Source organism: Engystomops pustulosus, chromosome 2, assembly GCF_040894005.1.
Source record: "Engystomops pustulosus chromosome 2, aEngPut4.maternal, whole genome shotgun sequence".
Taxonomy (NCBI): domain Eukaryota; kingdom Metazoa; phylum Chordata; class Amphibia; order Anura; family Leptodactylidae; genus Engystomops; species Engystomops pustulosus.
Window position 1 is genome coordinate 141,679,743 of NC_092412.1, and position 15,707 is coordinate 141,695,449.

At 43.1% G+C, this 15,707-nt stretch overlaps 1 protein-coding gene across 2 annotated transcripts in view; it reads left to right on the forward strand.

Moving 5' to 3' along the window:
• The window catches only part of TBC1D32 (TBC1 domain family member 32), a 40,678-nt gene extending 33,551 nt beyond the window's left edge, over positions 1–7,127 (forward strand). Inside the window, exons 31-34 of one of the 2 annotated variants that reach the window (XM_072136730.1) lie at positions 1,476–1,627; positions 1,974–2,114; positions 2,243–2,431; positions 4,776–7,127. In XM_072136730.1, the coding sequence (XP_071992831.1) occupies positions 1,476–1,627; positions 1,974–2,114; positions 2,243–2,431; positions 4,776–4,886 (593 nt within the window). In that variant the 3' untranslated portion in view covers positions 4,887–7,127. The remainder of the gene's footprint in view (positions 1–1,475; positions 1,628–1,973; positions 2,115–2,242; positions 2,432–4,775) is intronic. The other variant, XM_072136731.1, reaches the window with a different exon arrangement.
• The last annotated feature ends 8,580 nt before the right edge of the window (positions 7,128–15,707 follow it).

The window sequence follows — 15,707 nt, forward strand, 5'->3', positions numbered from 1 at the left end:
CTATTAACTAAGTGACACAATTCTTTTAGTTAAATATTGTTTCTCTTACTTCCACATATATCATTTTTGTTATATTCACTCGCATCATAGAAGGCTTGTCCTGCTAGTCCAGTCCCATCTACTCATCCCCATGTCCCATACCTCTTCTCAGCATGTGACCATGGTGACATCATCATAGGTCCTTTAGGCTTCTGCATACATCTAATCACATGAAATCACAGCAGCCACCATGGACTTTTACTCACCCCTTCCCTGTCTGCCATGGAGGCTCGCTGTAATTTCATGTGATCAGGTAGATACATGAGGTAGATATTGTGGATGTAGTAGGACCTTAGATGATGTCATCCTGGTCACATGATTTTGAGTGCCCAATAATGTAACAGGGGTCTCCATACAGCAGAATATCATAGTATGTCAATCAGGAACAAGGAGGCAGGGCAATGCAAGTAAATTTACTGTGCAGTACTCACTTAGTGTGATTGGAGTCGTAAAAGGTGAATAGCATATAACTTTACAAACAGTAACATTGCAGCCATGGAAAAGAAGCATTTATGGATAAAGGCAATGCATTTTAAACAGTTTTTAATGAAGTCTTTATTTTGGGTGGGTTAATTTGCATGACTGGTTCTTTTTAAGCTAAGTTGTTGTGCCGCTAATATGATTGTCACATATCTTTTGTTTGCACAGTGATCCCCAGCTATGAGATGAAAAACCACTGTTTCGCCTTAGCAGAATGATATATCATCTCCTAGCTTTCCTAAATATGGGAATTTATGTTTGCATTAATGTGTGCATTGAGGTTAACGTTACAAAAAAAAAGTAAAAAACTAAATATTTGGTGCTTATTTTCTGTACACTAAGAGGTACGTTTTCCATATCTGTCTAGTGTGAAATTTCTATTTAAAGTGAACCTGTCATTGGGATCACACCTTTTCAGCTAATGACAGGTTCCTATAGCCTTTTATAATACTAGTTCCCAATTTGCTTTAATAATGAATATTACTGGTTCCACGCAAAGATTTATAAAAGTTTACCTGGCTCCCTGCCAGCAAACTTCATCAAATCACTGAGGCGTCTGTTACAAGAATGCACTGATCATCATCTCCTCTCTGCTCTGCTTGCTCCCTCCTTCCTCTCTCCCTCCTGCAGCTGTTAGCTGACCCTGTGCTCTAAGCAGATCTGCAGGAGAGGGGAAGAAGATAAAGAAAGGTGGGACTCCAAATTGCTCGTGATTTGATGCAGTTTGCTAGCAGGGAGCCAGGTATAATTTTATCAACTTTTAAAAGTGAACCTGTCCTTAGTATGGGAACCTGTCATTAGGTAAAAAAGTGTGTCCTGATGACGGGTTTCCTTTAATGTTCATGTCAATAGTTGGCAGGTGAACAACAGCGTTTAATGATAGTGGCAATGCATGACGAATTCCGCACAATGTCAGCATATGCATTCTACAGCTTCCTTGACAGTTCCTCTATTAGAAATCTTACAAGGCTATCCCGGTCACGATTGGTTTGTGTCTTCCATGTTTTTAATATTTTCAGGAGACACTGAAAAAACATTTACTTTTTTGCTGAAATTTTCCAGTCTGCTCACTTCAGCATATCTCTGGATTCCACGCCTTCACAATTCTGTAAGTAATACTGTGCACAAGGATTTGAAGAACAAAAGTGTTTCCTTGTCTATACAGAAGAGCTTTCTAAGATATAATGAAAAGCTATTTTCTTTTGGCGAATTTATGTTGGTATCCGTGTTTATGATCATATATATATATATATATATATATATATATATATATATATATATATATATATATATATACTGTATGTAGATGCTTATCTGGATCCCTCAGTGATCATGAGAATGGGATTGTCTTAATGGGTGACGGAACCCCTTCAAATTAATATCATATTTGTGATTTCATCCTTTACTGTAGAATAAACTTCCAGACTTGTAACTATGTATTTCATGCATTTCAGAAACACTTACCCGTGGATATAAGAACAACAGGAATCCATCCCATATATTTTTGTACTACTCATTATGTAGAGATGCTGATGAAGTCAGAAGTACCACTTGTGTTTTCTGCATTTCGAATGTCTGGTTTCACTCCCTCCCAGGTATGCTGCTAGATAGACTGTAAAGCCCTAAGGGTCTCTTTAATCTAATTCTTAAAGAACCAGCCCAGGATTCCACGTTTAACATTTTATTAGGAGCTCTGCTTTTTTTTTTTTTTTTTTCTTCAAAGATCTGTCAGCACTGGCTTAATCAATGTTTTTGGAACTACTTGGACTGGGGCGAGATCTGTCACTATCTGGGAGTATGTATTCTTCTTGGAGCAGATTATCAGGTCTACATATGTATTGCAATATTCAAACACCTTCAGCAGGAAATTCTACAACACACCCAAACCCAAGATCTACAAGTCTTTCTGAAGGTAAGTCATTTAGACTGAATGAGGCACATTTACTAAGAACAGTGCAGTCTGTGCCATGTGCAGTTTGCCTGTGTATAGTGCAGGGTGCGCCAGGTTCGTGATTTCTGGCGCCCGTTCTGCGTGAATCTTGCGCCCCATGCACTGCCCCGACAGAGCGCACTACTTTTTTTTTTTTTTTTTTTGATGCACCTTTAACATGGGACGTGCAACACATTTCTGTCTGACTTTGCATGCTAAATCTGGCGCATGGTCTGACTGGGCACCGCAAGGTCCCCTTCAGAGCAGAATTTTGTGTTGCATGAAGCGTAGTGCAGCCACGCCATAAAAGGGTCGCATGAAACACAAATGTGGCGCAGACATTTCCTAAATACCTGTGCAAGCAGTTTGCACTAAAAAGAACGTGCAAGTCCGACAGAAAACTGGCGCACGGAGCTTAGTAAATGTTCCCCAATGTCTGGAATTCGCATTAAAGTAGGACTCTTCGACAGTTCAAACTCAATGGAGAGGGGCTTGGCAGATTGCGTTTCCACTGAAACACGTGTTTGGTAATGAGCACAACATGTTTCCTATGGTGCTCATAACCCATAACATAAGTTTAAGTGGAAACAGATAAGCGATTGGGCCTAGCCTCTTCCTTTTACATTAACCAGTTCGCAACCGTCCGCCGTGTATTCACGGCGCCGGTCGGGTCACGCTGTATGGAGAGGGCTCATAGCAATATGCAGCAAAAGCTTACCGGTAACACCCGCGACCGGTAGCACCGATCGCGGGTGTTATCACAGCGATGGCTGCCGGCAAAGCTGCCGGCAGCCTCAAAAAGATAGCGGCCCATGGGCGCCGCCATCTTACCTGGGATCGCCGCTCCCCGTGACATCATCTGTGATCCGTCTCCATGGTAGCCTCGGTTCTTCCGAAGACCTGAGGCTATTTCGTTTTAACCCCTTCATTACAATGTGCTGATAGCACATTGTAATGAATGAGGAGGAAAATCCCCATATACTGCCATACTGTAGTATGGCAGTATATGATAGGATCGATCAGACAACCTAGGGTTAAAGTACCCTAGGGCAGTGATGGCAAACCTTTTAGAGACTGAGTGCCCAAACTACAACATAGACCCGCTTATTTATCGCAAAGTGCCAACACAGAAATTTAATTTGTGATTTATACTCCCTTCTCCGTCACAGTTTTCATTGATACCAGCACTCTGAGGATATCAATAAAGCAGAAAATAGTCCCAGGTACAGCTGTCACTTTAAAATAGCTCTGTGCACAGCAAGTCCTGGGCTGTCTGGGACTGCAGGAAGATACCTGGAGTCATCTCTGGTGATGGCCTGAGTGCCCACAGAAAGGGCTCCGAGTGCCACCTCTGGCACCAGTGCCATAGGTTAGCCATCACTGCCCTAGGGAGTCTGAAAAATAGTAAAAATAAAAAAAAAGTTTAAAAAAAACCTAAAATTTCAAATCACCCCCCTTTCCCTAGAACTGACATAAATATAAATAAAAAGTAAAAATTATAAACACATTAGGTATCGACGCGTCAGAAAATGTCCGATCTATCAAAATATGATAATGGTTTTTCAATGCGTTTAACCCCGTAACGGAAAATAGCACCCAAAGTCGAAAATGGCACTTTTTTGCCATTTTGAAAAATATAAAAAAATCTATAAAAAGTGATCAAAAGGTCGTACAGTCCAAAAAATTATATAATTGAAAATATTATCAAATTTCGCAAAAAATGACACCACCCACAGCTCCGTACACCAAAGTATAAAAAAGTTATTTGCGCCCGAAGTTGGCAAAATCAAAAAAATAATTTTTGTACAGGAGGTTTTAATTTTTGTAAATGTATGAAAACATTATAAAACCTATACAAATTTGGTATCCCCTTAATCGCACCGACCCAAAGAATAAAGTAGACATGTCATTTGGGGCGCTCAGTGAAAGACGTAATATCCAAGCCCACAAGAAAATGGCGCAAATGCGTTTTTTCACCATTTTCACTGCATTTGGAATTTTTTTCCCGCTTCCGAGTACATGGCATGGAATATTTAATACCATCACTATAAAGTGCAATTTGTTACGCAGAAAACAAGCCATCGCACAGCTCTTTACGTGTAAAAATAAAAAAGTTATAGATTTTTGAAGTTGGGGAGTGAAAAATGGACATGAAAAAACAGGAAAGGGCCCGGTCCTTGTTATAATAAAATTGAAACGCAGTATAAGAACACAGCCTTACAATGGATAATTATAATGGGACATTCCAGTTTCTTTTCTTTTTCTTGCTCTTAATAAATTTAATAAATCATGTTTATGCTTTGTACTATGTTTTACTTCCATACAGGAGGAAGCAATTGATGGATTTAAAGTCAGTGACTATCTGGAATACATGGAAAATCTGGAGCAGGTTTACAGGCCAATGGTCTTAAAAGAAATGAAAAAATGCTCGGCATAACATGTTTAAACTTGTATTTCTCTTGTAAAGATAAGTTATATCTATTATATGTGTTAAAAGTGTTAATTTTATATATACAGGATTCTATTAATTTATAGGAAACCTGTAATTTCCATTTGGGACACATGCCCACACATGGGTCCTTATGGACTGGTGTCCCAATCTAGTGAGTGAACCCGGCCGACTACACACTGTACAAGCGTCCTAAGTACAGCACATGTGCAGTGAATCCAGGATACTCTCTCAGCTTCACATTGTGAGAGGAGGCACTGGCACGTAATCTCATGTTGTGAATCTGAATCGCATCATGGTATCAAACTTTTTTTTTTTCCATATTTTTCCATATAAAAACTACAAAAAGGTCCATGACCACATCGACCGGACAGGTCTTCTTTAAGTGGACAGGCAACCTGCAGTCATTTTTTATTGTTCCCTTCAGTGCTGCTCAACACAATGTTATTTCTTTTCCATTTTAACAGCCATTTCAAGCTGTACTAATGCTGAAAATCCCCGGTCCCATGATTACTACTTTCTCACTTATGTTTTAGTTCTGAGAACCTGGGTGAGTGACCTTAATAGCTTCCCTTATAGGGAACCTATCAGCAGCTTTTATGCCACTAAAATATCAGCTCCCTCCAGTAATGTGTTTTATGTGTTATCTAGCTACTTTACCTAGAAGACAAATAAAATCACCTTCAAAGTCATATGCTAACAAGCAGAGAAGAGTCACTTTTTGCCTTTAATCAGTCCTCAATAGAGGCTGAATTTTTGAGCATCCCTTCAGATGGCCATTTCTTGGGTTATATAGTTTCTAGGACCATGATTCTTTGTGGTTTGTACTTTTATAAGAGTAGTAATCTGCTAAGCTACTGTTCTACTGTTTGGATAGCATTTTGAGACAGCTGTACACCGTATAAATATAGCTAATTTAAGATGAAATAATCATTTTGTAAAACAATAAATAACTTATTTTTAAAATTTCAGTTATGCGGGGTCTCTATTTACCACAATATATTTGCAAAAGTTTTACAGAAGCCAATAATTATTGCTTAACCCATTCATGACCAAGGGTTATTGGTACCGGAATGTCCAGATCATATTTTGCAGTTCAGATGTTCACTTCTTTAAATGATGAAAATCTGTGGAACAGAGATCCCTATATTGAACTGATGAAGCTAAAGAGTTAAAGGGATGTTTGGACTGCACAGTGAAAGGCGTAAAATCAAATGTACAAAAGAAAGTGGCGCAACTGCTTTTCTTTTTTTTACATAAGGAGTCCATTGGAGTGATGGGGGCTGTATCTAATTAATCCATTAGGGCGGGGGGCAGATATAAAATAACCATCAGGGGGCTGTTTCGTATGATAAACTAGGGAACAAAAAACTGTTTTAGTTTCTGAATTTTTAATGCCACCACGTGAGTTCACCGAAAAGGGGCCCACTGAGGCTCTGTCGCTCAGCGGCCTACTGAAACTTGAAGTCAACCCTGCTCTCTGTAACACAAGCGCCCCTGACTGTCACCTATCTATCCGCTATGGGGGGGTGTGCTTACATTAAAATGCTATAAAGCTACTACCTATCACTAAACTGATGGTAGATGTCCTTTAAAGATGTAGCCTACAGAGGGGAAGATTACTAAGAACTGCAGGATATAAGCCATACAAAAGCCAGAAAGGCACTCTAAGGAGCAAGGCTCTATGAGACCTCCAACATTGCTTCAGGCAAAATATTTTTCATTTTAGGAAAACCACACCTCTTTCATGCATGATATTAAGGGGGCTAGCTACAAAGTAATTAATTTCCGGAAGCCTAATGACACACTATGGGATTAAACAACACCGGTGATCAGGTCTCTGTAACTAATTCTATCACCACTAGCTGTTAGACCAGCTCACAAGGAGTCCACCCCAGCTTTTTTTTACGTAATTTATAAATTAATCATTCCTGAGAGAAATGCAGACATCAGCTACACAAGTACCTGGCATGCTCTCTCCTCCCATACACATGGCTGCATCCTGCAGCAGTTGTATCTCTCATACACACACAGGTTGCAGGGGGCAGGGCCACCACCACCAGGAAGCACATAGCGACACCAGGAGTGTCACATCATTATACAGGCTGTCAGTCATGTATATAGGAGTATATCCTACACACTCAGGCTGCATAGGGTGTGGCAGTAAGTACTAGGAAGCACATAAAGGAGCCAGCATCAGAAGTGTCACATCATTATACCGGCTGTCAGTCATGTAATAGAAAATTGAGAAGCAGCACTCCGGTATTTCCAGTGAATAAAGAGGTTTTTATTCCACCAACATAGTGCGACGTTTCGCCAATTCGATCAAGGCATTATCAAGCATACTGAGTCAGACAGTCAGCTGACTTAAATAGTGATACAGTGATTACCAACAGCTGTGCAAGATAAAGTGACATTTCAAAAAAAGGGATACAAAGTATAAAAGAGTTTAAAACACAAATACATCGTATCATAAAAGTCACTGTAGTATGTGTGTGATAGACAATAAATATTCATAATGTAACAAAGTGTACAAAGGCAAAAACTCCCTCGTATTGATTCTGTCGGCTCACGGCCGTCCTCACGAGTCAATCACAGAAAGGAGTTAATACTAACAAAGTGCCAAGTGCCTAGTGTAAAGATGATTAAAATGGGATTGTATAGTAACGAAATACCTAAATATATAGCATAATTCATATGACCGAGTCCTTCTGTTGATTAAGTCGCATTAGGGATATGTCGGTCCATCATAATACTGTGCACCAATCCACATCCAGACTGCGCGCATGCGCACAGTATGTGAGAGGTACACCGGAGCCATCTTAGAAGTGGGAAGGAGAAATAAAATACTATGCAGTGAGAGATCAAGCTAGACTCCAAAGCGGGACATACAGGGGAGTATCGGGAAGGAGCCAGGTGATCCAAGGTAAGCAGAAATGAGCAGGTATGGAGATCAACATTATCGCCTGAACGGCTTAGGAAATCCTCCTGTCTTTGTCCCTCCGGGATCGCTGCATCCTTCAATGGGTCCACCGGCTTCCAAATGTCCCACTCACCCAAAGTTCACCGCAAGTATGGAGAATTGAGCAGATCCCACGTCAAATCCAAGATATACTGCAAAAACAGAAACAAATAACTGTCACTTAAATTGAAAATAGAAAGATGGATCCAGACAAATGCTATACAACCCCTAAAAGGTAATAAGGTAAGGATATTCAATTATTTAGTCCTTATCGTAACATGAGTCTTATATGCACCAAAAAGGGCTCAGACAAGAAGAAGAGGATAGATTACCTTTTAGGGGTTGTATAGCATTTATCTGGATCCATCTTTCTATTTTCAATTTAAGTGACAGTTATTTGTTTCTGTTTTTGCAGTATATCTTGGATTTGACGTGGGATCTGCTCAATTCTCCATACTTGCGGTGAACTTTGGGTGAGTGGGACATTTGGAAGCCGGTGGACCCATTGAAGGATGCAGCGATCCCGGAGGGACAAAGACAGGAGGATTTCCTAAGCCGTTCAGGCGATATGTTGATCTCCATACCTGCTCATTTCTGCTTACCTTGGATCACCTGGCTCCTTCCCGATACTCCCCTGTATGTCCCGCTTTGGAGTCTAGCTTGATCTCTCACTGCATAGTATTTTATTTCTCCTTCCCACTTCTAAGATGGCTCCGGTGTACCTCTCACATACTGTGCGCATGCGCGCAGTCTGGATGTGGATTGGTGCACAGTATTATGATGGACCGACATATCCCTAATGCGACTTAATCAACAGAAGGACTCGGTCATATGAATTATGCTATATATTTAGGTATTTCGTTACTATACAATCCCATTTTAATCATCTTTACACTAGGCACTTGGCACTTTGTTAGTATTAACTCCTTTCTGTGATTGACTCGTGAGGACGGCCGTGAGCCGACAGAGTCAATACGAGGGAGTTGCTGCCTTTGTACACTTTGTTACATTATGAATATTTATTGTCTATCACACACATACTACAGTGACTTTTATGATACGATGTATTTGTGTTTTAAACTCTTTTATACTTTGTATCCCTTTTTTTGAAATGTCACTTTATCTTGCACAGCTGTTGGTAATCACTGTATCACTATTTAAGTCAGCTGACTGTCTGACTCAGTATGCTTGATAATGCCTTGATCGAATTGGCGAAACGTCGCACTATGTTGGTGGAATAAAAACCTCTTTATTCACTGGAAATACCGGAGTGCTGCTTCTCAATTTTCTATTACTTGATATTGGGGTCACTGTCGGACCTCTTAAAGAAGACCTGCACCCGAAAATATATATATATATACACGGTGCCGCTCAAAACACCCTATTTTTGGACTACTAGGCTGTCAGTCATGTGTATAGGAGGATCTCATACACACCGGCTGCAGGGGGTGTGGAAGCGAGCACTAGGAACCACATAGAGATGCCAGAATCAGGAGTGTCACATGATTATACCGGATGTCAGTCATGTGTATAGGAGGATCTCATACACACAGGCTGCAGGGGGCATGACAACCAGAACCAGGAAGCACCTAGAGGAGCCAGCATCAGGAGTGTAATAAAATCATTATACAGGCTGTCAGTCATGTGTATAGGAGGATCTCATACACACTGGCTGCAGGGGGCATGACAACCAGAACCAGGAAGCACCTAGAGGAGCCAGCTGAAAACTGTGTTTGGATGCATTAGTGGTACAAATCAGAGGAGTACCCCAACAAGTGAGACCATTTTGGAAAGTACACCTCTTGGAGAATTTAATAGGGTGTCTTGCGAGCAGTGCCCTCACTCCTATTGTTCTATATGACTGTTTGTACTCTGTAATGTAATATTATATTTGTATAGGTCCCCTATGATTTCTTAAGTGCTACAGAATATGATGGCGCTATATAAATAAAGATTATTACTATTAAAGAGGGATGTTGGCCTTTTAGAAGACAAATTTTACAGAAATACTTTACAAGTGTCAGGATGCATTTGGAAAGCCCTAGTGGTACAAAACAGAGGACACCATTTTGGAAAGTACACCTTTGGAGAATTTAGTACAATGGGTGATGAAATTAGGCCCCAAAAAGGAAAAAGGTGAAAATTTTCCCCAAAAAGTCTCTTTTACCACTAATTTTTCTGAACCATAAGGGATAAAATATGAAACAACCCCCCAGAATGTGTAAAACTATTTCTCCAAAGGGTAGAATTGCTCCACATGAGCATATAAAATGTTGTATGGGTACGCAGTAGGGCTGAGAAGGGAAAAGGGTATGTTTGCCTTTTACAAGCTACCATTATATACTCTGCACAAAAAATCTGGCTATATACTTGGCCGGGGGGGGGGGGCAGGCATTGGCTATATACAAGGGGGTGCTTGCTATATACAGGCTCAGCGTCGGACTGGCCCACCAGAGTACCGGAGAATCCTCCAATGGGCCCCGGCGCCTGCTGTGCCGCGGCGCCCGATGCCTACGGGGCCGCGCCTGCCCGATGTCTGCGTGGGCCGCGCCTGCGCAATGTCTGCGTGTCCGCGCCTGACCGGTGCCCCGTTGGACGTTATTTGCTTCGTTGCGAGGTATGTGTACGGCCCTGTTGTGCGTCTGTCTATACTGTGGGGGAGAGCTGTCTCTATATTGGGTGGGGGGTAGGCCCTGTCTCTATACTGGGGTGGTGGAGGGGGGAAGGGGGGGAGCTGTCTCTATATTGGGTGGGGTGTAGGCCCTGTCTCTATACTGGGGTGGTGGGGGAAGGCCCTGTCTCCATACTAGGGTGAAGGGGGGGGGGGCCCTGTCTCTATACTCAGGTGGTGGGGGTGGGGAGGCCCTGTCTCTATATTGGGGTGGTGGGGGGGTCCTTGTCTCTATACTGGGGTGGGGGCTGTCTCTATACTGGGGTGAGGGTAGGCCCTGTGTCTATACTTGGGTAAGGGGAGGGGCTGTGTCTATACTGGGGGAATAAGGGGAGGCCCTGTGTACAGCCAGCCAGCCGCAGTAAAGAGCCATACATGGAGCTACAGCCACAGTACACAGCCATACATGGTGCTAAAGCCGCATTACACAGCCATACATGGAGCTACAGCCGCATTACACAGCCATAAATGGAGCTACAGCCAAAGTACACAGTTATACATGGAGCCACAGCCGCAGTACACAGCCATACATGGAGCTACAGCCGCAGTGCACAGCCATACAGGGAGCTACAGCCGCAGTACACAGCCATACAGGGAGCTACAGCAGCAGTACACAGCCATACAGGGAGCTACAGCCGCAGTACAGAGCCCTACATGGAGCTACAGATGCAGTACACAGCCATACATGGAGCTACAACCAAAGTACACAGCCATACATGGATCTACAGCCGCAGTACGCAGCCATACATGGGGCTATAGGAGCAGTACACAGCCATACATGGAGCTACAGCCGCAGTACAGAGCCCTACATGGAGCTACAGATGCAGTACACAGCCATTCAGGAAGCTACAGCCGCAGTACAGAGCCCTACATGGAGCAACAGATGTAGTACACAGCCATACATGGAGCTACAACCAAAGTACACAGCCATACATTGAGCTACAGCCACAGTACACAGTAATATAATAAGATGTTTTCCTAGCGATGATTTGACAGCGATGGGGTGCATTCACACTGCCATTGTGGGGACAGGTATATGGCTGCGAGCTTGGCCGAATGCTATAGTTATGTATGGAAAACGGTTCTGCCTCTGTATCTAATGTTTGATGCTTCTAATAAATCTGCCAGAATGTGTTTTACAATTCAATTCGGATAAGTCTGGTAGTATTTCTTGTTACATGAAGGGTGTGCCCCCCAAAAAAATTTTCTCTGGGGGGCCCAAGGTATTCCAATCCGACACTGTACAGGCTTATACCTGAGGGTTTTCCAAGTTTTTTGTGTTAGAATTAGGGTCCTTGGCTGATACTCCGGTCAACTTATACTCGAGTATATATGGTAAATTTGACAGAAATCCTTTACACTTGTCAGGATGCATTTAGAGAGCCCCAGTGGTACAAAACAGAGGAGAACCCGAAAAGTGACCCCAATTTTTGAAAGCACACCTCTTGGTGAATTTAGCATGGCGTAATATGTGTATTATCAAGTTGTATAGTGAGCATTTTAAAAATACAGTGAGTTTTCCAAAGACCCAACATGTAATCCTAAACGCTAGCGAGAAAATACAACAGGGCTCTGGAATGATAAAGCACTATGTTTATTTCACGCAGAACTTGGAGAATTACAAAGGATGTGCTAACAAATCCATAAGCTTGCAGGGGAGAAAGAAAACCTAAAAAAAAATAAAATCAACAAGTGACTAGTTTGCCAACTATACCCCTCAATGAAATATTCCAAGGGTATAGGGAGCAATTTGACCTAACAGTTGTTACAATAATTCCTTTTACCAAAATGAATTCATAACAAAGGTTGGACGTAAATTGTGAATGCATTGCGTAAAAGGTGATATACCAGGGGACTAACTAAGATTTGGTTACTGTTATATATGCAGAAACCAGGTTTCTCAGGGCAGGTCTCACATGGTATATTGTCCTTCCTAACCCCCCTTTTGGAACAGACTCTGCATCTTTTCTGAGTCCTTCCTTTAGAAAAAATCTGGAAAACTCCGCTGGGAAAATGGTGCCCTGGCATAACACAGAGACCTCTAATCTACAAGGACTGGGACCCTGTCCTTCTTCTCCAAATACTAGAGCCTTAATCACCACTTCTTGAAAATGGAAAAAATTATACGGCATAATCTACACTTTAGAACAGCACATAACAGTTGTACAGTGCCATCTGTGCAATCTACAGGGCCAGCTTCATTTTCCGTGTATGGCTGTATGACTTCAGCACCTGATTGACAGTTCTACCTCACCAATGTATTTATTGTAAGCTAGGGCGGAACTACAACGGTAGCAGCCACAGCCGCTTCTATGGGGCCCATAGTGTCAGGAGGCCCCGGCATCCAACCTGACACTCTAAAGAATGGCGGATGTGCAGCATTATATACAGTGGTGTAACTACCGTCGTAGCGGCCAGTGAGGGCTCGTGAGGTTCAGGCGCCCAGGGATGCACGGTCCCTGTGTCCCTGCAGTGCTGAGCCATGGCCCCGTGGTATGTGGTCTGGGGAAACACTGCCGGGTACCTGGCGGATCATGCCCCCTGGCCTCTCCCTCTGTGTCCTGGCTACCGCCCACCTCTCTCATGGCCCGCCCACCTCTCTCTTGGATCACCCACCCGTTACCACCCTGACCCGCCCACCCCCTTCCTGACCTGCCCACCCTCTGGCACAGGTGACCACCTGCCCATCCCCCTGCATGGTGGCGGAGACGGCACACAGAGTCGGACAGTTGGTGCACAAACCCAAACACACGGCCAAGTGTGCTTTCCCCTGCAGATCCTAGCCACCAGGAGAATATTACTACCCGGAGGCTGCAGGATGATATCATGATCACATGACCTGCAGAGAAAGCAGTGCACAGAGCTGCACTACCTCACTAGAGAGGGGGAAACATGATAGGGGCTAAGGTAGGGGGAGAGCATGGGGGATAACTGTGTGAGGCACATTTCTTGGTGCGCATTCACACACCCCAAGGGGGCATCGGTTTGATCGCATATGCGTTTCCAGTGAAGCGAACATCTGGTTTTGTACTGTTTAAATGCACAGTAAACATGTGAATGCAGCCCTAAAGTATTTGAGGGATATTATTCGGGTTAGCACCTGGATAACACTGTCAGGGAACCAAGATGTAGGGATAATGAGGAACATAAAATGTGGTGAGGCCAGGCCTAATTGAAAAGGTGGAGGACACGTCACCTGCAATCACTGGATGTAACAAGAAGGGATTTCTCCTGTGTTTTCTGTAGCTGTATATACCTTCAGTTAAGTTGTTAATGGAACAACCAAATGTGAGGGGGTTATGTACAGGAGGGGGCATTACTGCAAGTGCAATACATATGCATTGGGGCCCGTGCCCCGGATCTTTTACCACACTAGCAACGCCCCCGGGTCTTACTATGGTAGTGTGGAGTTCATAAGACAACTGTTGCCCAAAACTTTGTACAGTATGGGAACTAATGATTTAACCCCTTAAGGACAAAAATCGTCAAAAATCCATAAATTTTTCACTTTTACGTGTACAGAGCTGTGTGAGGGCTTACTTTGTGCGGAGCAAATTTTACTTTCCAGTGATGTTATTTATTATTTCATGCCGTGTACTGGGAAGCAGGAAAAATATTCCCAATGTGGAAAAAATTAAAAAAAAATGCTTGTGCGTATGTGTCGTCAAATTTATACAGGTTTTATTGCGTTTTAATACATTTTCAAGCTGTGTGGGGTGTTTTCCGAAATGAGCCGACGTTTTCATTGCTGCCATTTTGAGGACTGTGTGACATTTTGATCACTTTTATCACATTTTTTATTTTATGTAAAAAGGTGTAAAAGTCGCATTTTGGCGCCGGTTATAACCGTTTTTATATTTTGATAGATCGGGCATTTTGGGACGCGGCGATTACTAATGTGTTTGTGATTTTTACTGTTTATTATGTTTTATATCAGTTCTCAGGAAAGGAGGGTGATTTGAATTTTTTATATTTTATTAATTTTTTACATTTTTAAAATTTTTTTTTTTCACAATTTGTTAGACCCTCTAGGGTACATTAACCCTAGATAGTCAGATCGTTCCTACCATATACTGTAATACTACTGTATTTAAGTATATGGAGTTTCTGCATATGAGCCAGTGGCTCATTGTAACGAATCTACTGAAACCATGCAGCCTCGGGTCTAACGAAGAGAGGGGTAACTGATCAGCCCCCCCTCGCCATGATGTTCGGGGGAGCGACGATCATAGGAAACATGGCGGCGCCCATGCCCTGCCACGTTTTAAGCCCCAGCAGCAAAGAAGAGGTTAACACCCGTGATCTTGGGTGATAGCGATAGGTCTTTGCAATATGCAGCAAAGCCCATCTCTGTATGAAGAGGGCACCGCGGCGATCCGCGGCAAGATGGCCTCCGGCAGCATTGCGGGCGGCGATCGCCGTGAAAGCACCCGCGATCGGTGCTAGTACCGATCGCGGGTGTTACCGGTAAGCCTTTGCTGCAATATGCAGCAAAGACTTACCGGCTATGGAGAGGGCTCGGCCAGCGAGCCCTCTCCATGCACCGGGACCCGGCGCATGGAGAAGGGGTTAGATGACATAACCCTGGTCAAATGCTGAATAGTGAGGAGGGATAAGGCAGAGTAGAAGGGAGAGGCTAGCTGAGCAGGACACGCCCCTCTGATGCCAGGGAATATAAGCTAAAATTGATGTTACATGGTTGTAAGACAAACAATTTTTAGCTAAAACAAGGGTGTTCTTTAGTTAATAGGATTCTGTGGGAACCCATCACTAGTTGTATTTGGGAGTGTGAACATGATCTTAAAGGGAACCTGTTTCCACATTTTCACAAACACAGATGCGTTTAGACCTAAAAGCTTATGTTCAGGGACTAGCAAAACATGTGCAAGTCCTCCAGAGTGACCCTGGCATCAAAAGTGCAATTTGTGCGACACATTTTTTTTTAAAATGCTGCGTTTTTTTCTGAATCCGTTGGGTTTTCGTTCGGCCACGCCCCCTCTATTTCCGTCGCGTGCATGCCGGGGCCTATGCGCCAGAATCCAATCGCGTGCGACAAAATCCCGGGGCAATTCAGGGAAAATCGGTGCAAATCGGAAATATTCGGGTAACACACGAATCGGGCCCTTAGTAAATGACCCCCATTGTCTTAGCAAACAGCCCCCATGATCTGCCAGGG